Source organism: Microcaecilia unicolor, chromosome 7 (assembly GCF_901765095.1).
Source record: "Microcaecilia unicolor chromosome 7, aMicUni1.1, whole genome shotgun sequence".
Taxonomy (NCBI): Eukaryota; Metazoa; Chordata; class Amphibia; order Gymnophiona; family Siphonopidae; genus Microcaecilia; species Microcaecilia unicolor.
Genome location: NC_044037.1, coordinates 135,528,765 through 135,550,240, shown reverse-complemented (window position 1 = coordinate 135,550,240; position 21,476 = coordinate 135,528,765). Strand labels below are relative to the sequence as shown.

Sequence of the window (21,476 nt, the reverse complement as noted above, 5' to 3'; positions counted from 1 at the left end):
AATAAAAGTTGTAAGAGGGAGGGGGGGAGGAAAAATGGAAAAAGTGTTTGACGGTGTTGAATATGTTGCTGGAATGTTGATTTGTATACTGATCCATGCTGTATGAATACTCCAAGTTGACTTGTAGTGTGCATATCGTCAATACAAAGTTTAAACCTTAAAAAAGAAACAGAAAAAAAAAAAAAAAAGAGTATATTGAGAAGAAAAGTTATCCCCAGGAAGTTGGAAAACTCACAAGGAAGGCACACAAAAAAAAAAATCTCCACTGTGAGGAGAACACAAAGAACATCCTCCCTGCTCACAGAAAAATGAAGACTGACGGACCATGCAATCAAACCTGGGCAGGAAGACACCAGTGCATGTACAGTGGGACCCTGCCTAAAATATTCTAGAACTCGCTAGTCAGCTTCCCGCACCAGGCTCCATCAGATTATATCACCCAGATGTGAGAATACGATAGCCTGCCTTGTCCTTGGAAGAAAAGATCACCTGTCTCAACCTTACTGAAGACGCCCACTGCCACACAGGGATGTTTGATATCGTACTCATGCACATCTTAAAATCTGCACGGATGGCACTTGCCAAGGGATGCTGGATAAAACTCATAAGACCTTGAGATATGGGACTGCCAACGTTGCCTGGAAGGAGACTCCACCCACAGAAGTGAACTCAGCACCCTCAATATTGAGCAAGCTCCTTGGAAGAGTAATTTGTACTGTGGTTTTGGCACTGCATAATTTGAAATCTGGCGCCTATGCCCCACCATACTCTTCTCTCCTCAGCAGGGAAAAACTACCACACTTTGGTCAAGCTGCTGAAGGCCAGAAGACCACTCCACTAAAGAGAATCTAACCCAGGCCTGCCAGCTCTGAGAAAAGATTGGGAGGGGGAAGAGGCTTAAAATGTTCAGGAAACAGAATCCCCCTACAGAGATACAAACCCCAGACCTTGGCCACTCAAAGGCTAAAATGCAACTTCCAGCAAGAGAACCTCAAATCCAGCAAGGAGGGGAGGGGGGTCATCCCCTAGAGAGAGGATGCCCTACTAATGGACTACCCATGGTTAAGCATGGAAATTTTTTTTAAAATTGGAGGATTTGGGATCTGAAGATAGCCTGGTTGAAAGGCTCTTGTTCTAGCACCCAGGTTGCCTCCTTTCCTTTCTAAGACAATACAAGGCATCTTCTTCTCCATGATTGGCTCTCAAGCCAAGCGGATCCATTTAGAGAAATCTTTGCGGGCGATACTAAGGTTTGTAACAGATTGGACACCAGGGAGGGAATGGAAAACATGAAAAAGGATCTGCGGAAACTAGAAGAATGGTCTAAGGTTTGGCAATTAAATTCAATGCGACCGAAATGCAAGTGATGCACTTAGGGAGTAGAAATCACGGGAGAAGTATGTGTTAGGCGGGGAGACTCTGACAGTTACGGACGGGGAGAGGGATCTTGGAGTGATAGTATCTGAGGATCTGAAGGCGACAAAACAGTGTGACAAGGTGGTGGCCGTAGCCAGAAGTTGCTAGGCTGTATAGAGAGAGGTGTGACCAGCAGAAGAAAAGAGGTGTTGATGCCCCTGTATAAGTCGTTGGTGAGGCCCCACCTGCAGTATTGTGTTCAGTTCTGGAGGCCTTACCTTGCTCAAGGATGTAAAAAAAATGGAAGCGGTGCAAAGAAAAGCTACGAGAATGGTATTTTGGTTTTGTTACATTTGTACCCCGCGCTTTCACCACTCATGGCAGGCTCAATGCGGCTTACATGGGGCAATGGAGGGTTAAGTGACTTGCCCAGAGTCACAAGGAGCTGCTTGCGTTACAAGACGTATGAGGAGAGACTTGCTGACCTGACAATGTATACCCTGGAGGAAAGGAGAAACAGGGGTGATATGATACAGACGTTCAAATATTTGAAAGGTATTAATCCCACAAACAAACCTTTTCCGGAGATGGGAGGGCGGTCAGAGACGAGAGGACATGATATGAGAGTGAAGGGGGGCAGAACTCAAGAAAAATGTCAGGAAGTATTTTTTCATGGATAGAGTGGTAGAACTTGGAATGCCCTCCCGCGGGAGGTGGTGGAGATGAAACGGTAGCGGAATTCAAGCATGCGTGGGATAAACATAAAGGAATCCTGTGCAGAAGGAATGGAGTCCTCAGAAGCTTAGCCGAGATTGGGAGGCGGGGCTGGTGTTTGGGTGGTGGAGCTAGTTCTGGGCAAGACTTCTACGGTCTGTGTCCTGAAAATGGCAGATACAAATCAGGTAAGGTATACACAAGAAGTAGCCCATATGGGTTTATCTTGGTGGCAGACTAGAATGGAACTTGCAGGTCTTTTCTGCATCATCTACTATGTTACTATCCAGCTTATAATCGAAAGTGATCGCCGGCCATTTCCCGACACAATTGGGAGATGGCCGGCGATCTCGGAAAAGCCGGCGAAATCGGTATAATCGAAAGCTGCGTTTTTGACAGTATCGCCGCTTTCCCGTCGCTCGCTGGCAAAAGTTCAAGGGGCATGACGCCAGCTAAGCGAAGGCGGGACATGGGCGGGCGTGGGCGTGGCTCCAGATGGCCGGCTTTCCGCCGATAATGGGAAAAAAAAAACCCGGTGATAAGCAATATTTTGCCGGGTTTACTTGGTCCTTTATTTTCACGACCAAGCTTCAAAAAAGGTGCCCCAATTGACCAGATGACCACCAGAGGGAATGAGGGATGACCTCCCCATACTCCCTCAGTGGTCACCAACCCCCTCCCACACTAGAAAAATAAAATTAAAAACCTTTTTGCCAGCCTGTATGCCAGCCTCAAATGCTTTACACCACCTCCATGACGGCAGAATGTGTTCTATCCTCCAACATCCTTTCCCTGGTTGTGATGTGGCTCTCGGTGAGTGTGACACCTTTTCTGTTAGGTGCACTGCAGAGTCACATCAGCAAGGCATTGTGGTGGGTGTAGGGTACTGGCTGTACTCCCATGGTGCTTTTCCCCCTGCTAACTAGGTCAGAGTGTGCCCTGTTTTACTTCCGTTAGTCCATGAGGTAGTGGCCATGTTTGTAAGCCAGTTTAGATCCCTTTCATGTGTTAACCATGTTAGAGAACTTAGTTCTTACCTTGAATGTGGCTGAAAGAGGGCATTGTACACCATTCTGCCAGCTCTGACCTATTGCTAATCTCAGTACCAGGAGGACTCTTTGCCAGTGGGGCACAACCTCTGATCTGCAGTTAACTGTGAGTAAATGTGCTTATTCAAATAAAGGACTTTTTCAAAGAGATTAGTGTTCAGGTGTCAACTGGTGTGGCAAGCTTATACAGCAGCAACAAGTCCTGTCCCTGGAGCACTTTTAGTGGGTACCGCAGTGCACTTAAGGCAGGCGGACCCAGACCCATACCCCCCCCCCCCCCCACCTGTAACACTTGTGCTGGTAATGGGAGCCCTCCAAAACCCACTGTACCCACATGTCTAGGATGCCCAGTTGGTGTCCTGGCATGTCATGGGGACCAGTGCGCTACAAATGCTGGCTCCTCCCACGGCCAAATGGCTTGGATTTCACCGGGTTGGAGATCGCCGGTATTTTTTTCCATTATCGCTGAAAATCAAACCCGGCCATCTCCAACCCGGTGAAATCCATGCCATTTGGCCAGGCTAAACCGTATTATCGAAAAAAAAATGGCCGGCCATCTTTTTCGATAATACGGTTCCTGCCAACTGTAGCATCGGCACCACAATAGATCGCCGGTGACCTATTTGGCCGGCGACGTTCGATTATGCCCCTCCACATTACTTTGGGATAGGCTTTTAGAGGCATGCCTACCACAAAACGAAACCCAACCTGCAGTTAAGAGGACAGTACCCTACTTTGGGTCTTACAGTATTTTTTTTTTTTTAAGAGTCATACAAGCACCACATGAAAGTGTGGTCTAGCTCTGAATCTACTGCACCACACAAGAGTGTGGTCTGGCTCTGAAAAGTCTACTGCCCGAGGAAACAAACAATCAGCCAGACACATGGGATCAAGATTCACAGCCCCCCTGAACCCAAGGCAGCGGAATATAAAGCAACTTGCAGAAAAGGAGCCACAGTGGATAACCAAGCATTACACACTGCATTTGCTGGCTAGGACCTACAGTCAATAAGACAATTTCATCAAGGATAGATGGGATGGGGGAGAAGCAGCTTTACAGAAACCAAGGCCCTCTGCAAAATGGCCACATTTCCTGCACTTATCCAGGCCCTTGAACCCCATGCAAGCAACTGTTCTGCTCCCCTCAAGCTCCATGAAGAACAGGAAAGAATGCCATCTTAACCCCACCAGATATTCTGGCAGCCCCCTCTACATCAAGACCAAATCATCCACTGTGATGGAGGACCCATAGGGCAAACTGAACTCCTACTCTCAGATCCCCTTTTTGCTTACTCCCCTCAGGTTCTGTCCCTGTGCCCACGGGCTCTGTCCTCATCTGCAGATGCCTCGAGCAATTATAATTTTATATTTAAATGTTTTTATTGAAGTATAAAAACAAGTTCCTTCCGGTGGAGATGAGCAGCAAGATGGATGTCGCGCTGTGAGCTCCGTCCCGCCTAAATGAAGCCCCGATATCACCAGCGCCAGACCCGCTCCTAAAGGACCATACGAGCAAGGAGGGTAACAAGGACCGGGAAGAACTTGAAAACGGCCCTGCAGGTGCTGCTCCCAGCACACATAACAGATATTAAAACACGCGTGAGGTCATCCAAGATGGCGGCGGTAGCGGATGCCCGAATCTACTGAAAAGTACAGCGGAGAGACGGGAGTCCCTCGTGAGGAGGAAGGCCCGACCCCATCGCGGAGAACAGCGATAGAGAGCGAGGGAGATCCGTAACAGGAGAATGGGACCTCGGAGACAGTAGTCATACAGAGGTCGGGACGAGGAGCTGGCGGGCCTAGTATCAGTGCGGGAGCAGAAAGTGAAACCGAGGCGTAAGAAAGGTAGAGACGCCACAGCTCGCAGGTGAGAACATCCACAAGGGGCTGGAGCTGGGCAGCAAGAAGATAAAGCGACAGGTCTAGGGGAAAGGAACAGAAATCCCAGCAGGGCGGAATCAAAGCACCCTTCCTGTCCGCTAACAACCCGGAGAGAAGCCCCGGAACCTGCTAAATTATAACGTGGGATAGTAAGCTCAGGGCCCAGCATAATTGACCAAGGACACCTGAGGTCCCGGTGCATAGACAAGGAGTAAGCAGCATTATACGCTCAGTAACAGCTGAATAAGGCACCGCAGCGCCAGGGGGCCATTTGTGAACGGTGCCGCTTAGTGCATGGAGCAATATTTGAAACCCATGCCATCTGCGACCACTCGCAGAGGAACAAAATTTGATAAAGACAATCTCACCCCCTAAACCCAGTCATAAAATGACTGATCTAAAAGAACAATTGTGGGAGAATTCACTGATAAACAATTGGCACAAATAACAGCAGCGGTGAGCGCAGCTCTAAACCCCCGATTTAACTTGCTGGCCGGACAATTAAAAAATTTTGAGTCATCAGGGGCCGAAACAGAGAAGAGAGTGGGAGAGGCGGAAGCCCGGATTGCGGCAACAGAGGACTCCAGCTCTCAGAATACACAGGAGATTGCCAGACTTAGGACACAGCTTAAGTTGCAACAAGAAAAACTGGAAGACATGGAAAATCGAGCATGGAGATGTAACTTGAGAATTGTGGGTCTCCCTGAAAAGATCCCAGAAAAACTGCTTGGACAATTATTAGAAAAGTGGCTGAAAAAAGAACTGGCCCTCTCAGAGGAGAGTTGTGCATTGAACGAGCCCATAGGCTAGGGCGCTGGCAACAAAACATGCAGAGACCAAGGATTGTCATCATTAAAGTACTTAACTATCTGCATAAGGAAGAAATACTACGGGGTTTCCGATTAAGGTGCGACTCTCTCCAGTACGAGGGTTCCCTGATAACGATCTTCCAAGACTATTCGGCAGGAGTACAAGAACAAAGACGCCATTTCCACCCAATATGCTCTACATTGGTTACCAAGAACACCAGATTTATGCTGCTTTATCCAGCTGTCCTAAAGATTCAACATGGAAGGGGGCGGAGCAAGATGGCGGCAGTTACATCTCTACGCGAGTAACATCGAGGTGTTTGCAGGAGCTCAAACACTTCCTCTATTTCCTAAAATAATTTGTTTGCCTGTTTCAAAATATGCCCCATACAAAGAGGAAAGCGTTTGTTAAGAGCCGGAGCTCAGACGGCTCTTACCTCTACACTGACCCAGCAGACGCTCAACAGTTTTCTCGCGGGAATCGCGAAGACGGCGTCTGGAGGTCCCGCTGAGCTACTAGCAACAGGAGAGGCTGAGCTTTTGGGACAGGATATTTCGTTGTCCCCTCCAACGCGTTCTCAACCGCCGCAACTGACAGGAATCGACTATGGAGTGGATCCTCAAAACCGCGAAGACGATGTAGCGGTGGCCCAGCTGGGCCCCATAGCGATATCCCCAGTCGGAGCCTTTTTGCCATCCAAGGCCCAGAAAGCGCCGGTAACACTTGAGACTATATGGGAGACACTTCAGACAGTCTTAGCATCGACTAGCAAGATCGACTCTCTTGTGAGTAACGTTCAGACTTTATCTAAAGACCTTACAGTAATGAAAAATGAAGTCTCAGAAAAAATACACCATTTAACTGATGAAAATGCAAAAATGAAAGAAATTTCTGCAAAACATATACAAGATAATATATTGATTCACAACAGATTGGAGTATTTTGAAAATTATAATAGAAGACTTAATTTGCGCTTATTGAATTTTCCAAGAACTCCAGTTTATTCTCCTGTACAAATTTTCAAAACGGTATTTGGTGGAAATTTTGAAATTTACAGAGGATAATATACCTCCGTTGAACAAAGTATATTACTTACCATCCAGAGGTTTGAAGGATAAACACTCAAGCTTTACCACAAGAACAGCCTGATTTAAATGTTTGAGATTCTAACGATATTATTAAAATTTTTTAATATTTTTTTAAAAAGGAGAAAAAGCCTCAATTATGAGGGATTACTCCATCGTTGGTGCACCAACATAAGGGAGGTCCCTCATACCATCATGGGCAAAAAACTCCTTACTTAATCTAAAGCTACTGCTTAAAGCGTCCTTCCAAAAAAGTATATATTTGTAAACATACGGCTGCTGCTCAGTTACAAATCCTGTGCACTTATCTTTTAAGTCTTTTAGACACCTTCCACGGCCCGACTTTGGCCCAAGTTTCGAATCCTTCCTCAGGGTCCGTGTGTCTGACTCTAAAGATCTAAACAAAAAACAAAAACGTATAACAAACGAATCTCTCAGAACATGACTTCATCAAATAAATTTTCTGACTTAGTGGTTCTTACCAGATACTATGTGGTCTATTCTCTCTGGCTTCTCAAATTTAAAAAATGGCCGCGCTTTATCTATGCTGAAGTAAGACGCCTCCAGCTTAGACCCTCCCTCTATAATGTCGATCAGCAGGAGTCACATAGATTTAAAGATACAGCGGCCAGTTCAGTAGAACTTGTTCCCATCTATTCTAGTGTTCATTCCATATGGATATAATGTATGTAACTTAAAAATCCAGCGTTGTTCTTGTCTCAGTAGAAGGAGTTTTTCTATCTCCTCCTCCTCCTATATGCCCTTTAGGTTGTTGAAGGACAAAACATTTAAGACTCTCAAATAAATGTCCTCCTTTATTGCAGTGAGCTGCCAACGGTGCTGTAGTTTTCTTAATATTGATGTCACTTTTGTGTTCAATCAATCTTGTAGAAAGTTTACTTGACGTCTGACCTATGTATAATTTATTGCAACTGCAAATAATACAGTAGACTATCCGATCTGATCAACAAGTCGTATTATGTTGTAAAATATATTTTTCTTTGACTGAGGGTCTGTGAATTTCTTTTATATTAAGCATAATATCACACATATTGCAGTCTCCACAACTGGTATGTCCCTTTTCATTTTGGTTCTCGTGTAGTTAAAAATTTGTCTTAAAGCCGACAGGGCTAGGATCTCCTTTAGATTTCGACCTCTACTGTAGGCAAGCCTTAACCGACTATGTTCAAAACCTGGCAATGTTTGTATACATGCTAGTTCGATCTTATAGCATTAGCAATTTCATTTGCTCTCATAGAATAACGTAATACACACGTCAGTGTATCTTGATCATCTTCTACTTGGATTTGTCTTGGTGTAAAAGAAATTCCCGATTATTGTATTTAGCTCTTCTATAAGCTTGTTGTATACTTTTTTAGGAAAACCTCTCTCTTTCAGTCTGCCACTAATTCTTTAGCTTTCCGTTTATATTCAGTCAAATCAGAGCATATGCGTCTATAGCGCAGAAATTGAGAGAAGGGTAAGCTAATCTTTTAACTTTCTTGGATGACAAACTATCATACTTTAATAACGTGTTTCTGTCTGTTTCTTTTCGGAAGACAGTAGTCTGAAATCCAGTATCTACCTTAGTCACAGATACATCCAAAAAGGAGATAATCTGTTTATCACATTGCATGGTAATTTCAATGTATGAGTGACATTGGTTCAAATATTTCTCAAAATCTTCCAGTTCTGTCCTTGTTCCAGTCCATAGACAAAAGATATCGTCTATAAATCTTAACCATAGCTTGACTTTTATAAACCAAGGTGTAATATAGACATGCTTTTCCTCAAAATCAGCTACAAACAGGTTGGCAACGGAGGGTGCGATAGTAACCCCCATTGCCACCCCTGTTATTTGCTTAACAAGTCTCCCTTCAAACTGGAAAAAAATTAATTTTTTAATGCTAACGTTGCTAATTCCAATATAAATGCTGTAGGTACTTTACACTCTGTTCTCCGATCAATACTTCCTCTAATATATTTAACGCTTCCTCTTGTGGAATAACTGTATATAGACTGGTAATGTCCATTGTGACTAATAACCACTCTTCATTTGGATTTTCAACTGCTTGAAGATGTGTCAAAAAAATTCTGTGGTATCTTTAATATAAGATCTAGATAGTTGCACAAATGGACGCAGGAAAGTATCGATATAGATAGATAACGGTTCGAGTAATGAATCATTACTAGAAACAATGGGACGACCCTTTGGATTGCTTAGACTTTATGTACCTTTGGTAAAGTGTAGAAAACAGGAATGCGAGGTGTTTTTTTATCAAATATTGCAAATTCCTTTTGGGTGATAAACTACTGGCATATCCTCTCCTGTCAGTTGCAAAAAGTTTTTCTTGTAAGAAGGGGGTTAGGGTCTTGAAATATTCTTCATAATCGTATTGATCAATAGCTGTCTTAGGATTTCATTTATGTATTCTTCTCTGTCCTGTATCACAATGGAACCTCCCTTGTCCGCTCTTCTTTACTATCCTATTATTATTCTAAGGGATTCAATCGCGGATCTTCCTCTAAAGTACAATTTGAATAATTCTTCTTTGGAAATCTTCTATTTTTCAAATTCTTTTATAATCAATTGTTAAAAATAGTTATTGCTGGCTCTGGAGGAGTGGGAGGAATCCATTTTGATTTCAACTTAACCTCGAGGTTTCTATGGTCCCAGTAATTTGTTCTTTAAAAAAGATTTAATATGTATAGATCGCAGAAATCTTTCAAGATCTATTCTATTTTGGAAGGGATCAAGAAACACTGTAGGAACATAAGATAACTCTTTCGCTAATACTTTATGTTCCATTATCGACAAAATGTGACCAGATAAATTGATTACAGCTGACTCCTTCACTGTTGTGACCGAGTTGTTGGTCGGTCGCTCCTGTCCATTCCATAATTCCGATCTTGTCTGGATCCTCGTCTCGAGGCTCTGAAGGAGTCAGCTGTAATCAATTTATCTGGTCACGTTTGTCGCATTGAGCCTGCCATGAGTGGGAAAGCGCGGGGTACAAATGTAACAAAAATAAAAATAAAGAAGGACATTTGAGAGTCTTAAATGTTTTTGTCCTTCAACAACCTAAATGGCATATAGGAGGAGGAGATAGAAACTCTTCTACTGAGACAAGAACAACGCTGGATTTTTAACTTACATACATTATATCCATATGGAATGAACACTAGAATAGAAGGAACAAGTTCTTCTGAACAACGGTGCTGTACCTTTAAATCTATGTTACTTCTGCTGATCGACATTATAGAGGGAGGGTCTAAGCTGGAGGCGTCCTTAACGTCAGCATAGATAAAGCGCGGCCATTTTTTTAATTTTGAGAAGCCAGAGAGAATAGACCACATAGTATCTGGTAAGAACCACTAAGTCAGAAAATTTATTTGATGAAGTCATGTTCTGAGAGATTCGTTTGTCATATGTTTTGTTTAGATCTTTAGAGTCAGACACCACGGACCCTGAGGAAAGATCGAAACTTGGGCCAAAGTCGGGCCGGTGGAAGGTGTCCAAAAGACTTAAAAGATAAGTGCACAGGATTGTAACTGAGCAGCAGCCGTATGTTTACAATATATACTTTTTTGGAAGACGCTTAAGCAGTAGCTTTAGATGGAGTTTTTTGCCCATGATGATATGAGGGACCTCCCTTATGTTGGTGCACCAACGACGGAGTAATCCCTCATAATTGAGGCTTTTCTCTCCTTTTTAAAAAAATATTTAAAAATTTCAATAATATCGTAGAATCCTAGGATATTGTAGTTTTGATGAATTGTCATATGTTAATTGGGTACTATCCTATTGAGCTCCGATTGGAATTCAGATTAATGTTTCTGAGTTACTAGAATCTTCTTTAACTGAAATAACTGAAAGACAAACTTTTTTGGTATCCTTTATTTTTCCAACAAGACCTGGACTCAGTTAGAAAAATGGCATTAAAGAAATTTACAAGTTCCTTTTATTGGGAAAAAAGTGTTTGCTTTTCCAGACGTTACAAAACAGACCCAGGCTAGAAGGAAGGAGTTTCTGGCATTAAGATCTGATACATTAGCCTTGGGTGCCTCCTTCAACCTAAACTATCCATGCAATGCAATGTAAAATATCTAGGGTTAAGTATGTATTCTTTGTTTCTGAGCATTTGAAACAATTATTAGTCAGAAAAAGGTCTTATAATTTGTGTTGGAGCTAAGTAGATCTGATTAGTCTTAAAATGAGATAATTAGGAAAATAGCGATTTATACTGTTAAGCCTTTCTTAATTTTACTTTATTTTTGAATGATATGTGAAACTTGACTCCTGAGTATTGAAGCTCTAGCCCCCACACATTGGGTCTAATACAAGTTGATTAAGATTGTTTCTTGTTTAATATTCCATTTTGGAAAATTTCCTTTAATATGTTTAAACTGTTTGGCTTTTTCAAGAATGTATTCTTGTAAATATATGAAACTGATAAAGAAATTAAAAAAAAAGATTCAACATGGAACCAGTGGCGCTCCTTTCAAAATGTTCAAGAGGCTCGCAGTTCCTGGATAAGGAGATGAAAGAACCGGACACATGACTCTTGTGCAAGGTGTGAGTTGAGTAAGACAACCAGGGAAGCCTTCTCTGTGTGGTGAGGGGGACAGTGGGACTAGAAATGAAAGGTTGCACTGAAAGTTCCAGTTATGGATTCAAGACTTTTGTTGTTTAAAAGTGGATGATATGAGATGACCTTAAGTGGATCAAAATTTGTTGGGGTGTGGGCCCTATGCGAGTCTTTGGCTTATAAATCAGACGACTCCTTGGAGGGGAGAATGAATAAGAGAGCAGGATGGCCATAGACAACTAGGGGCTTCAATAGGCGAGAGAAGTCCAAGGGTATGAAGGAGACCCAGATCAGTGGGTGGGATCGGAAAGAGGGGAGAGGGGGAGGGATGGGGTAGAGCCTGGGGGTTGGGGGGAGGTAGGGCTAAGATTTGGGAAGAAATAATGAACTGGTATGTATGCAATGAGATTGTGAAGGACACTCGGTATGGTGGGAAAGTGCTGATAGACTGGAAAAACTCGTCGGGGAGGTGGTGGCTGGGACACCTCTCCGCTGAGATTGTGGTGAAATTGTATGGAAATACTGACAGACAGGTAGAGATCACATGACTCCACTACATGTTGTAACCTGGAAAGTAGGGGGTATTCACTCACCCATTAAAGACTAAAAATTTTTAAAATCCTCAATGATCAAAAGGCATCAATTGCATTTTACAGGAAACACATTTAACATGTGCAGAACATGCCAAATTGAAGAGATGGTGGGTTGGAGAAATGTTTGAGTCCCCGGCAGTGGGGGGGGGTGGGGGGGAGGGGAGGGGGGGAAGGAGGTGTGGTCACACTGGTACGAAAAGGTATACACGTAAAAGTCAATAAGGTGTTGGAGATGCTAGGGGCAGATATGTGCTGGGCATCAATAGTACTGGACAGGCAACCTGTCTTGCTTTGTAACATCTATGCCCCAAATACACTTGAACAGCGATTCTATACACAGCCATCCGAGCAATGCAGGACCTAGGAGGGATTCTGATCATAATGGGGGGGGATTTTAATGAAGCAGTGGATCCGGCACTGGACAGGTCTAACCCAACTGGAGAGAGCGAGCCAGGCCAGGGAGAGGATAGCAGCGATGGAGGAGGCATTTGCTGTAGTAGATGTGTGGAGAACTTTGAACCCTCTTGAGAGGGATTATACCCATTATCGAAGGCCCACGTCACTCTATCCCGAATTGACTATATTTGTAACTGGGGACTATTTACACCGGTGGACACAGTAAAAATTGGGCCAATAGTGGTTTCAGATCATGCTTGGGTGATGGTAAGGCTGCAACTAGATTGGGGGGGGGGGGGGGGTGAGAGAAGATTATGTATGGAGATTCCCAACCTGGCTTTATCGGGATGGTCAATTTCTACCTCACCTGATAAATGTTGGAACGACTTCAGCATCAAAATTGAGGTTCATAGGACGATCCGGTGCTTTTCTGAGGAAACAGCTAATGCAGTACTCAGAGGGGAGATCATAGCTTATATAAGTTTTAAACGGAAAGTGAGGAGACAGGAAATTCATAGATTGGAAAGGAGAGTGACTAGGTTGAGGCGTCAATACAGCATGGGACACTCTCAGACTCCGAGTACAGTTATTAGAGGCGCAGCAGAGTCTTAATGCATCACACAGTTCAGAAATCTCAGGCTTACTATTAATATCACCTTTATAAGTTCGCAAATAAAGGAGGGGGGTTTCTGGCGCGGGTCATGAGTAGGAAAGCAGGGTACCGCAAGATACTCACATTAAAGGATCACCAAGGGTCACTAAAACATAAAGATGATGAAATCTCAGGAGTATTTAAAGAGTTTTTTTGAGCAGTTATATAAGCCGCAGGAGGATCTGGTCATGCCTAGCGTGGAGCTACCCCAATTGGAGGCAGAGGAGTTAAGGGTGTTGAATGCAGAAATTACTGTAGATGAGTTTGAGTGGGTAATTAAACAGAGCCCTTTGGGGAAGGCACCGGGCCCCGATGGAATGAGGAATGAGTTTTACAAGCTACTGCAGAATGAAATCAGCCCGATCTTGACCGAGGTCTTTAACAATAGTCCAGCGGGGATCTCTGCCACTACACATGAACCAGGCCCATATAACAGTTATTGCTGAAACCAGGGAAAGCCAGCTCAGCACCCAGAGTCCTATCGGTCAATTTCACTTTTAAAAGTGCAAAGTGATGCATGTGGGTAAGAGGAACCCGAATTATAGCTACGTCTTGCAAGGTTCCGCGTTAGGAGTTACGGATCAAGAAAGGGATCTGGGTGTCGTCGTCGATGATACGCTGAAACCTTCTGCTCAGTGTGCTGCTGCGGCTAGGAAAGCGAATAGAATGTTGGGTGTTATTAGGAAGGGTATGGAGTCCAGGTGTGCGGATGTTATAATGCGTTGTATCGCTCCATGGTGCGACCGCACCTGGAGTATTGTGTTCAGTACTGGTCTCCGTATCTCAAAAAAGATATAGTAGAATTGGAAAAGGTACAGCGAAGGGCGACGAAAATGATAGTGGGGATGGGACGACTTTCCTATGAAGAGAGGCTGAGAAGGCTAGGGCTTTTCAGCTTGGAGAAGAGACGGCTGAGGGGAGATATGATAGAAGTGTATAAAATAATGAGTGGAATGGATCGGGTGGATGTGAAGCGACTGTTCACGCTATCCAAAAATACTAGGACTAGAGGGCATGAGTTGAAGCTACAGTGTGGTAAATTAAAACGAATCGGAGAAAATTTTTCTTCACCCAACGTGTAATTAGACTCTGGAATTCGTTGCCGGAGAACGTGGTACAGGCGGTTAGCTTGACGGAGTTTAAAAAGGGGTTAGATAGATTCCTAAAGGACAAGTCCATAGACCGCTATTAAATGGACTTGGAAAAATTCCGCATTTTTAGGTATAACTTGTCTGGAATGTTTTTACGTTTGGGGAGCGTGCCAGGTGCCCTTAACCTGGATTGGCCACTGTCGGTGACAGGATGCTGGGCTAGATGGACCTTTGGTCTTTCCCAGTATGGCACTACTTATGTACTTATGTACTTATGTACTAAATTCAGAAGCCAAATTCCTGGCCAAGCTGTTGGCTAATAGATTGGCCAGATATCTCACCTGCTAGAAGAACTGCAAGCGGGATTTGTAAGGGGCAGGAAAATAGCAAAGAATATGAGAAGAATACTTTTAGCATTGGAGAAAACACAGAGAGACGGAATGTCAACAATGTTAATTAGTTTTGATGCCGAGAAGGCTTTCGATCGGGTGGACTGGGGATTTCTCTTTGAAACACTTAAAGACTATGGTGTGACTGGATTCTTCCTGCTGGCGGATTAGACACTTTGTATACTGACCCTAGAGCGAGAGCTTGGTCAAGGCCTGTTTCGGACTGGTTCCCCATTGGCCGTGGCACACGTCAGGGATGCCCTCTCTCACCATTACTTTTTGTTTTAACACTCCACCCGTTGATACGAGAGATCAGTCATAACACAAACATAAAGGGAGTGCACATTCACGATAGGGAATTTAAAATAGAAGCCTTTGCGGATGACCTGCTGGTGTTGGTTACAAATCCCAAGAGTTCTTTAGGGTACCTCATGGAAAGCATAAGGGAATATGGGGATTATTCCGGACTCCACTTAAACCTGATTAAATCAGAGGCCTTGGTGAGTCCAGACATTAGGAAGGCAGACTGGGAACAGTTCCCATTACGGTGGGGCGACGGGGTCATTTAGATACTTGGGTATACAATTAACACTAGACCCAGCGCAAATATATGCTTTCAATGTCCCTCAGTTATTGAGAGACACGAAGGTGCAGTTGGCTAAGTGGAGCTCTCTGCCATTATCACTTCTAGGCCGAATTCACTTGTACCGCATGTTGATATTTCCGAAGTGGTTATACGTGCTGCAAGTATTACCAATACGGATATGGAAAAAGATTTGCAAGTGCATCAGGTAGCCCGATTTGTTGGGCGGGAAGAAATCAAAGCTTAAATGGGAACATCTCAGTGGGGCCCAGGCGAACGGGAGGTTGGGAATTCCTGACATGCGAAACATACAACCAAGCATGCCTTTTAAGACATTAAGAGATGGGGTTATGGGCACAAACACCTATACAGACGTACAGTTAGAAAGCAACTATTTTAGCCCCTGGCACCTTAGTTACTTATTACACACAAATTTTAGAAACCTCCCACAACAAGTTAAACATAGCTTGATTTTAGCAGCCTCTAAGATACCTTGTGGAGAGAGCTGACAAAACTTTGGAAGCATAGCCCAGAGAGCAGTGTATTGCTGCCCATCACGGGTAATGTGGAGTTTTCCACCAGGGAGAGAAAATAAATCTTCCGAGACTTGGGGAAACAGGGAGTGATACTTTTGGAAAACTTTGTTCAAGAGGATGGAACAGTCATGGATTATTCAGAGTTTGAGAGGCACTATGGGATAGGAGGAAATGTCTTATTGTGGATTAAAAACTGTTTGAAGGATAGGAAACAGAGAGTGGGGTTAAATGGGCAGTATTCACAATGGAGAAGGGTAGTTAGTGGGGTTCCTCAGGGGTCTGTGCTAGGACCACTGCTTTTTAATATATTTATAAATGATTTAGAGTGGGAAGTAACTAGCGAGGTAATTAAAATTTGCTGATGACACAAAGTTATTCAAAGTTGTTAACTCGCGACAGGATTGTGAAAAATTACAAGAGGACCTTACGAGACTGGGAGACTGGCTGGCTAAATGGCAGATGAAGGTTAATGTGAGCAAGTGCAAGGTGATGCATGTGGGAAAAAAGAACCCGAATTATAGCTACCGTCCATGCAAGGTTCCACGTTAGGAGTTACGGACCAAGAAAGGGATCTGGGTGTCGTCGTCAATAACACAACTGAAAACCTTCTGCTCAGTGTGCTGCTGCGGCTAGGAAAGCGAATAGAATGTTGGGTATTATTAGGAAAGGTATGGAAAACAGGTGTGAGGATGTTATAATGCCGTTGTATGGCTCCATGGTGCGAACCGCACCTTTAGTATTGTGTTCAACTTCTGGTCGCCGCATCTCAAGAAAGATATAGTAGAATTAGAAAAGGTGCAGCGAAGGGCGACTAAAATGATAGCGGGGAGGGACGACTTCCCTATGAAGAAGACTAAGGAGGCTAGGGCTATTCAGCTTGGAGAAGAGACGGCTGAGGGGAGACATGATAGAGGTATATAAATAATGAGTGGAGTGGAACAGGTGGACTGTGAAGCGTCTGTTCACGCTTTCCAAAAATACTAGGACTAGGGGGCATGCGATTAAACTACAGTGTAGTAAATTTAAAACAAATCGGAGAAAATTTTTCTTCACCCAACGTGTAATTAACTCTGGAATTCATTGCCGGAAAATGTGGTGAAGGCGTTAGCTTAGCAGAGTTTAAAAAGGGGTTGGACGGTTTTCCTAAAGGACAAGTCCATAAACCGCTACTCTAACGGACTTGGAAAAATCCAAATTCCAGAATAACATGTATAGAATGTTTGTACGTTTGGAAGCTTGCCAGGTGCCCTTGGCCTGGATTGGCCGCTGTCGTGGACCAGGTGCTGGGCTCGATGGACCCTTGGTCTTTTCCCAGTGTGGCATTACTTATGTACTTATGCTGGGGACTGTTAGCGAAATTAGCCTATTTTCAACTTTCCCACTATATACGCGGGCTCCCCACAGCGAGTTTATTACCAGATTTTGGGAAGGATATCCGGGAAGTTTTGACTGGGGATGCGGTAGGACAAATTTCGGTGTCATGGTTTCACAGGGCACTAGAGGCAAAAAAAACCTAATAGGGATGTTAAGAGGGAGCCGGGAGGTGGGAGGTCAAATAACAGAAGGAAAGATTTTAGCAGCACTCCAGGGAGGGGCAAGGGTGGTACATAGTGCTGAACTACAGGAATGCCACTTTCGAACCATACACAGGGCATATTTTTCGACTAAGCAGGCCTGGTACGCAGGGCTGATAGAAACAAGTGAATGCCCTAAATGTGCCGAAGCAAATGCATCCTTCAGCCACGGTTTGTGCCAATGTAGAGAGATACAGGGGTTCTGGTCGGCTCTCTTCCGGTTTTGAGTTGGGTTCTTGGACATCAGGTAGACCTGTCCTTTGAGGGGGTGATATTGAGCTCCATGATGACATGGAACAAAGGATGTTCCTTAGCAAACTCTGTATTTTGGGGAAAAAATGTATTCTCAATCACTGGATAGCAGACAAGGGCCCCTCATATTGGTATTGGAGAAATAAACTCCATGAAATAATGTTATGGGAACTGCAGGATGCCCATTATACACGGAAGAGGAGACAGCAATTTATAAAAATTGGGGAACGTATATACATAAAATATCACCACGAGCGCGGAGTCAAGTTTTGAATACTTTGGGATAATCGGTATGCATGGAGTGAGTATGATAAGAAAGTAAGAGGTAGAATCAATGTGTCAAATCTCACTGCAAGATGATTGAGTGTCATGACAAAGGGGGGAGGGGGAGAGACAACAATAAAGGTTTTAAGGTTCTTATCATTACTGTCTCTAATGATAACGGTTCTGGACATACTTGAAATTTGTGGATATATGGCAAGATTAGAAATATGTGAAACCTTTCATAATTGTATTGGATAAGGGGGGGGAGCAGCATAAAACAAAACTGTAATGGACAATGAATAGCTAAGTTGTTGAACTGCTATAACGTGGTACCATGAGGATGGAATTTGAGCTATGCAAGTTGTAATGCTAATAACAGTGGATTAAAGATAAGAGAGGGAAGGGGCGGGAGGGGATAAAATGACAAAAGCTTGATGGCAGAAGATAGCAAATTACTTTAATTGTTTGCTTAATTATGATTGAGTTTGGTACAGTTAAGAAGTGGAATGTGTTTATTATGTTGACGGTTCATCATAAAAACGGGGGGGGGGGGGGGGGTTCCTCTAGAAATTCTTGTGCTGCTGTTCTCGCCTCTTGTTCGATTACGACTACAGGCAAAACAGCAAGGTTTTGGGCAGGGGCAGATGTCATAGTTCTGACTTCCGGTTTGCAGGCATAGGCAGACAGGATATCTCTGGCGCTCACAGTTTCGGTTTTGAGGGGGTTTGAGGCTTCATTTAGAACGTTGGGTGGTTGCGAATTATGTCCGGAAGGGGCTGGCTGAGGGCGGGGTCCTGAGTGACAGTGAGTGGTGCATGACTGAGAGTGAGTGTTGCCGACAGCCTAGCCTTCAGTGTTTCCCTCCCACAGAGTGAGCTTCAGCATGTTCCAGGTGAGAATTATTATATAGGATATTTTTTGTTACATTGTACCCCGTGCTTTCCCACTCATGGCAGGCTCAATGCGGGCTTACATGGGGCAATGTAGGGTTAAGTGACTTGCCCAGAGTCACAAGGAGCTGCCTGTGCCTGAAGTGGGAATCAAACTCAGTTCTCAGTTCCCCAGGACCAAAGTCCGCCACTCCTAGTGGTTAGGGTGGTAGGGTTATTATAGTGAGCAGCTATAATAACCCTCCTCACCACCACCATCTACCCTTCCAACCCCAACAATAGCTGATTTCTACTACCATAAGGAATCCTAATCCACCCTATTAAAATGTCCATGGGTACAAAATACAACCCGTTCTGTATGCCCTAGAGGGGAGAAATATGACCTACGAAGCACTGTTATAATTTTTTAATCTGTGGATGAATAGAAGTCATCAACAATCTCAGGATTCAGTCTAGCTCTCCAGTCTTCCACAGTCCTTACAGCAATAAAAGATGTCTTCTTAGAAGACGTGCTGGTAGTAGGATATACAGGATCCCCCGTGCAAATTTTGCTAGTTGTGGCCAGCATGTTTGCTTGTTTTTTTAAATCAAAATATTGTTGTCTGAATCACTCAAACATAAATAACAGTCCTGTTCATTACAGGCTTCAAAGTAGAAAATTACATGGGGACCAAGGTCTCTGTCCCCATGGGATCTATCCCCACCCATCCCCACAGTTACTGTGGGTCCCCTCCCCGTGTTATTCTGTACCCAGAGGGACATCTCTCAAGTACCCAACCTGAACAAAAGCCTGAAGGCCAGTGGTTCCTAGTCCTGGTGGCACCCCAGCCAGTCAGGTTTTCAGGATATCCACAATGAGACAGATCTGCATGCACTGTCTTCACTGCATGCAAATCTCACTAATGAATATTCATTGTGGATATCCTGAAAACCTGACTGGCTAGGGTGCCTCCATCACCAGGTTTGGGAACCACTGCTGTAGGCTAAGACTCAGAGCTTCAGGAGGCACGGACTTCTCTAGCCTTCACCACAACAAAGGTCCTGGGACCAATCCCTGGGAGACAACACCTGTCAGAGAACATTACTGGGCTGCAGGCCATGGTCTGTGCCCAGAGGAGTCAGACCTACATCAAAGAATCCTGCTGCACTATCTTCTGGAAGCAGAGAAATACTGGTACTTTTCAGAACTGCACCCCTCCTTATTCTGATGAGGACATCACTGAATTGTTAGTGATCTCCTGCTCTATCTACTGGATGGGGGGTATAACTCATTCCTCTGGACTAGTCTACCAAGATAAGGAAGTATTTTAATAGCTGCAGCTGTTGTCTCAATTATGTCTGTAGCCACCAATCTCAGACAAGGCTGCTCTCCAGCAACTGAGCTATAGGATTGCTACATCATAAGGAATCCAGTGCTGTTTTTACCCCAAGTTCCCATTACCCCATTAAGTTTCTCCAAAGAAAATCAGAACTATGTGTCCATGAATCCAATAGGATAAACCTTGTATTTGATTATGCCTGTTTCTTATGACAAAGAATCAGATGGAATCCATCTGGAATGCAGCAAATCCAAGTTGCCCCAAGGCACACCCCTGTGCTCAAAGTATTTATCAACTGCAGGGCCTACTTATCCCTTATACAAACTAAGCAACCAAAGCAAAACAATAGGCCCTTACAGCCAGACAACTCAGTAGAACCATTAGCACATTATTTTTAGGAACAGGGCGAGTGAGCAATCATGATTGTTGCATTTAGCTACCGAACACTCAGTGAAGGGAACCTAGTAGCCATAAAGATGGGGATGGGGATGGGGGGGGGGGGGGGCTGAAAGTTTGCTTAAGAACATAAGTATTAACATACTGGGAGTAAAACAGCTTTTATGCAGCTTATCCTAGAAATAAACAGTGTATTTTCCCAAGTCCACCTTAATAATTGCTTGAATATGAACCAGCTCTGATTATTAGTCGCTCTTTTATCAATGTGAAATTTCAGAACCTAATCGGTACTCACAAGAATTGCGCAAGCCCATAGGACGGCTGAGGAGGGCAAGCATGCAGAATCTGCGCGACCAACTCTCACTTCCTAGCAACTAATAAAGTATACCACAGATCAGCCCGGGCCTAGTTAAGTGTACTTTTTTCATCCATGATTCTTTTGCAACCAGCTGCCTCCGCCATTATTAAGTATATTAAGTACTGCTCTTACTAATCTCCACAATTTCAAATACTCTCAATAAACTCTCTCCTGCCCCCTCCCCAGCAGTGTTCTCACCTCACCTCGGAAATGATATCGTGTAGGTATCGAAAAGGCGGTTTCCCCAGTAGTTTGTCAGTAAGCGGAGGTTTTCTAAGTACCTTTCCTAGAGATTCTTGAGTTCGACGCACCACCGAGCTATCCATGACAGCCACCAAAAATATCGTTCTCTCAAAGACTTTTTACGTACTCCTCAATCGTCATTCAGCACCAGAAATCCCACGATAAACCTACAAAGAGCATGCGCATACCCGTCGATGCTATCCTAGCAACGACCATACACAAACCACTAAACCACCCCTACCGTCATAAGAGAACATCCTGTTCGGTTTTCGCAGGCATAACAATGTCTCAGGTTGAGACCCGCGAACTTGAAATCAGATCATAAACCCCACCTCCAACCAAAGCGCTAGCTAGTCAGTTACGTCAACCGAACTTCAGATTGATTTTTGCCTTAAAATTGTAAATACACACTTCCAACTCATAATACGTGCAAAGGGAGTTTCTTGATATAAATCT

At 43.9% G+C, this 21,476-nt stretch overlaps 1 protein-coding gene across 2 annotated transcripts in view; it reads right to left on the bottom strand.

The window, feature by feature from the left end:
* TRAF3IP1 (TRAF3 interacting protein 1) overlaps nt 1–21,197 on the bottom strand; it is a 1,208,890-nt gene extending 1,187,693 nt beyond the window's left edge. For both annotated transcript variants that reach the window (XM_030210669.1, XM_030210670.1), the window contains exon 1: nt 20,981–21,197. In XM_030210669.1, the coding sequence (XP_030066529.1) occupies nt 20,981–21,103 (123 nt within the window). In that variant the 5' untranslated portion in view covers nt 21,104–21,197. The remainder of the gene's footprint in view (nt 1–20,980) is intronic.
* Between the last annotated feature and the right edge of the window lie 279 nt (nt 21,198–21,476).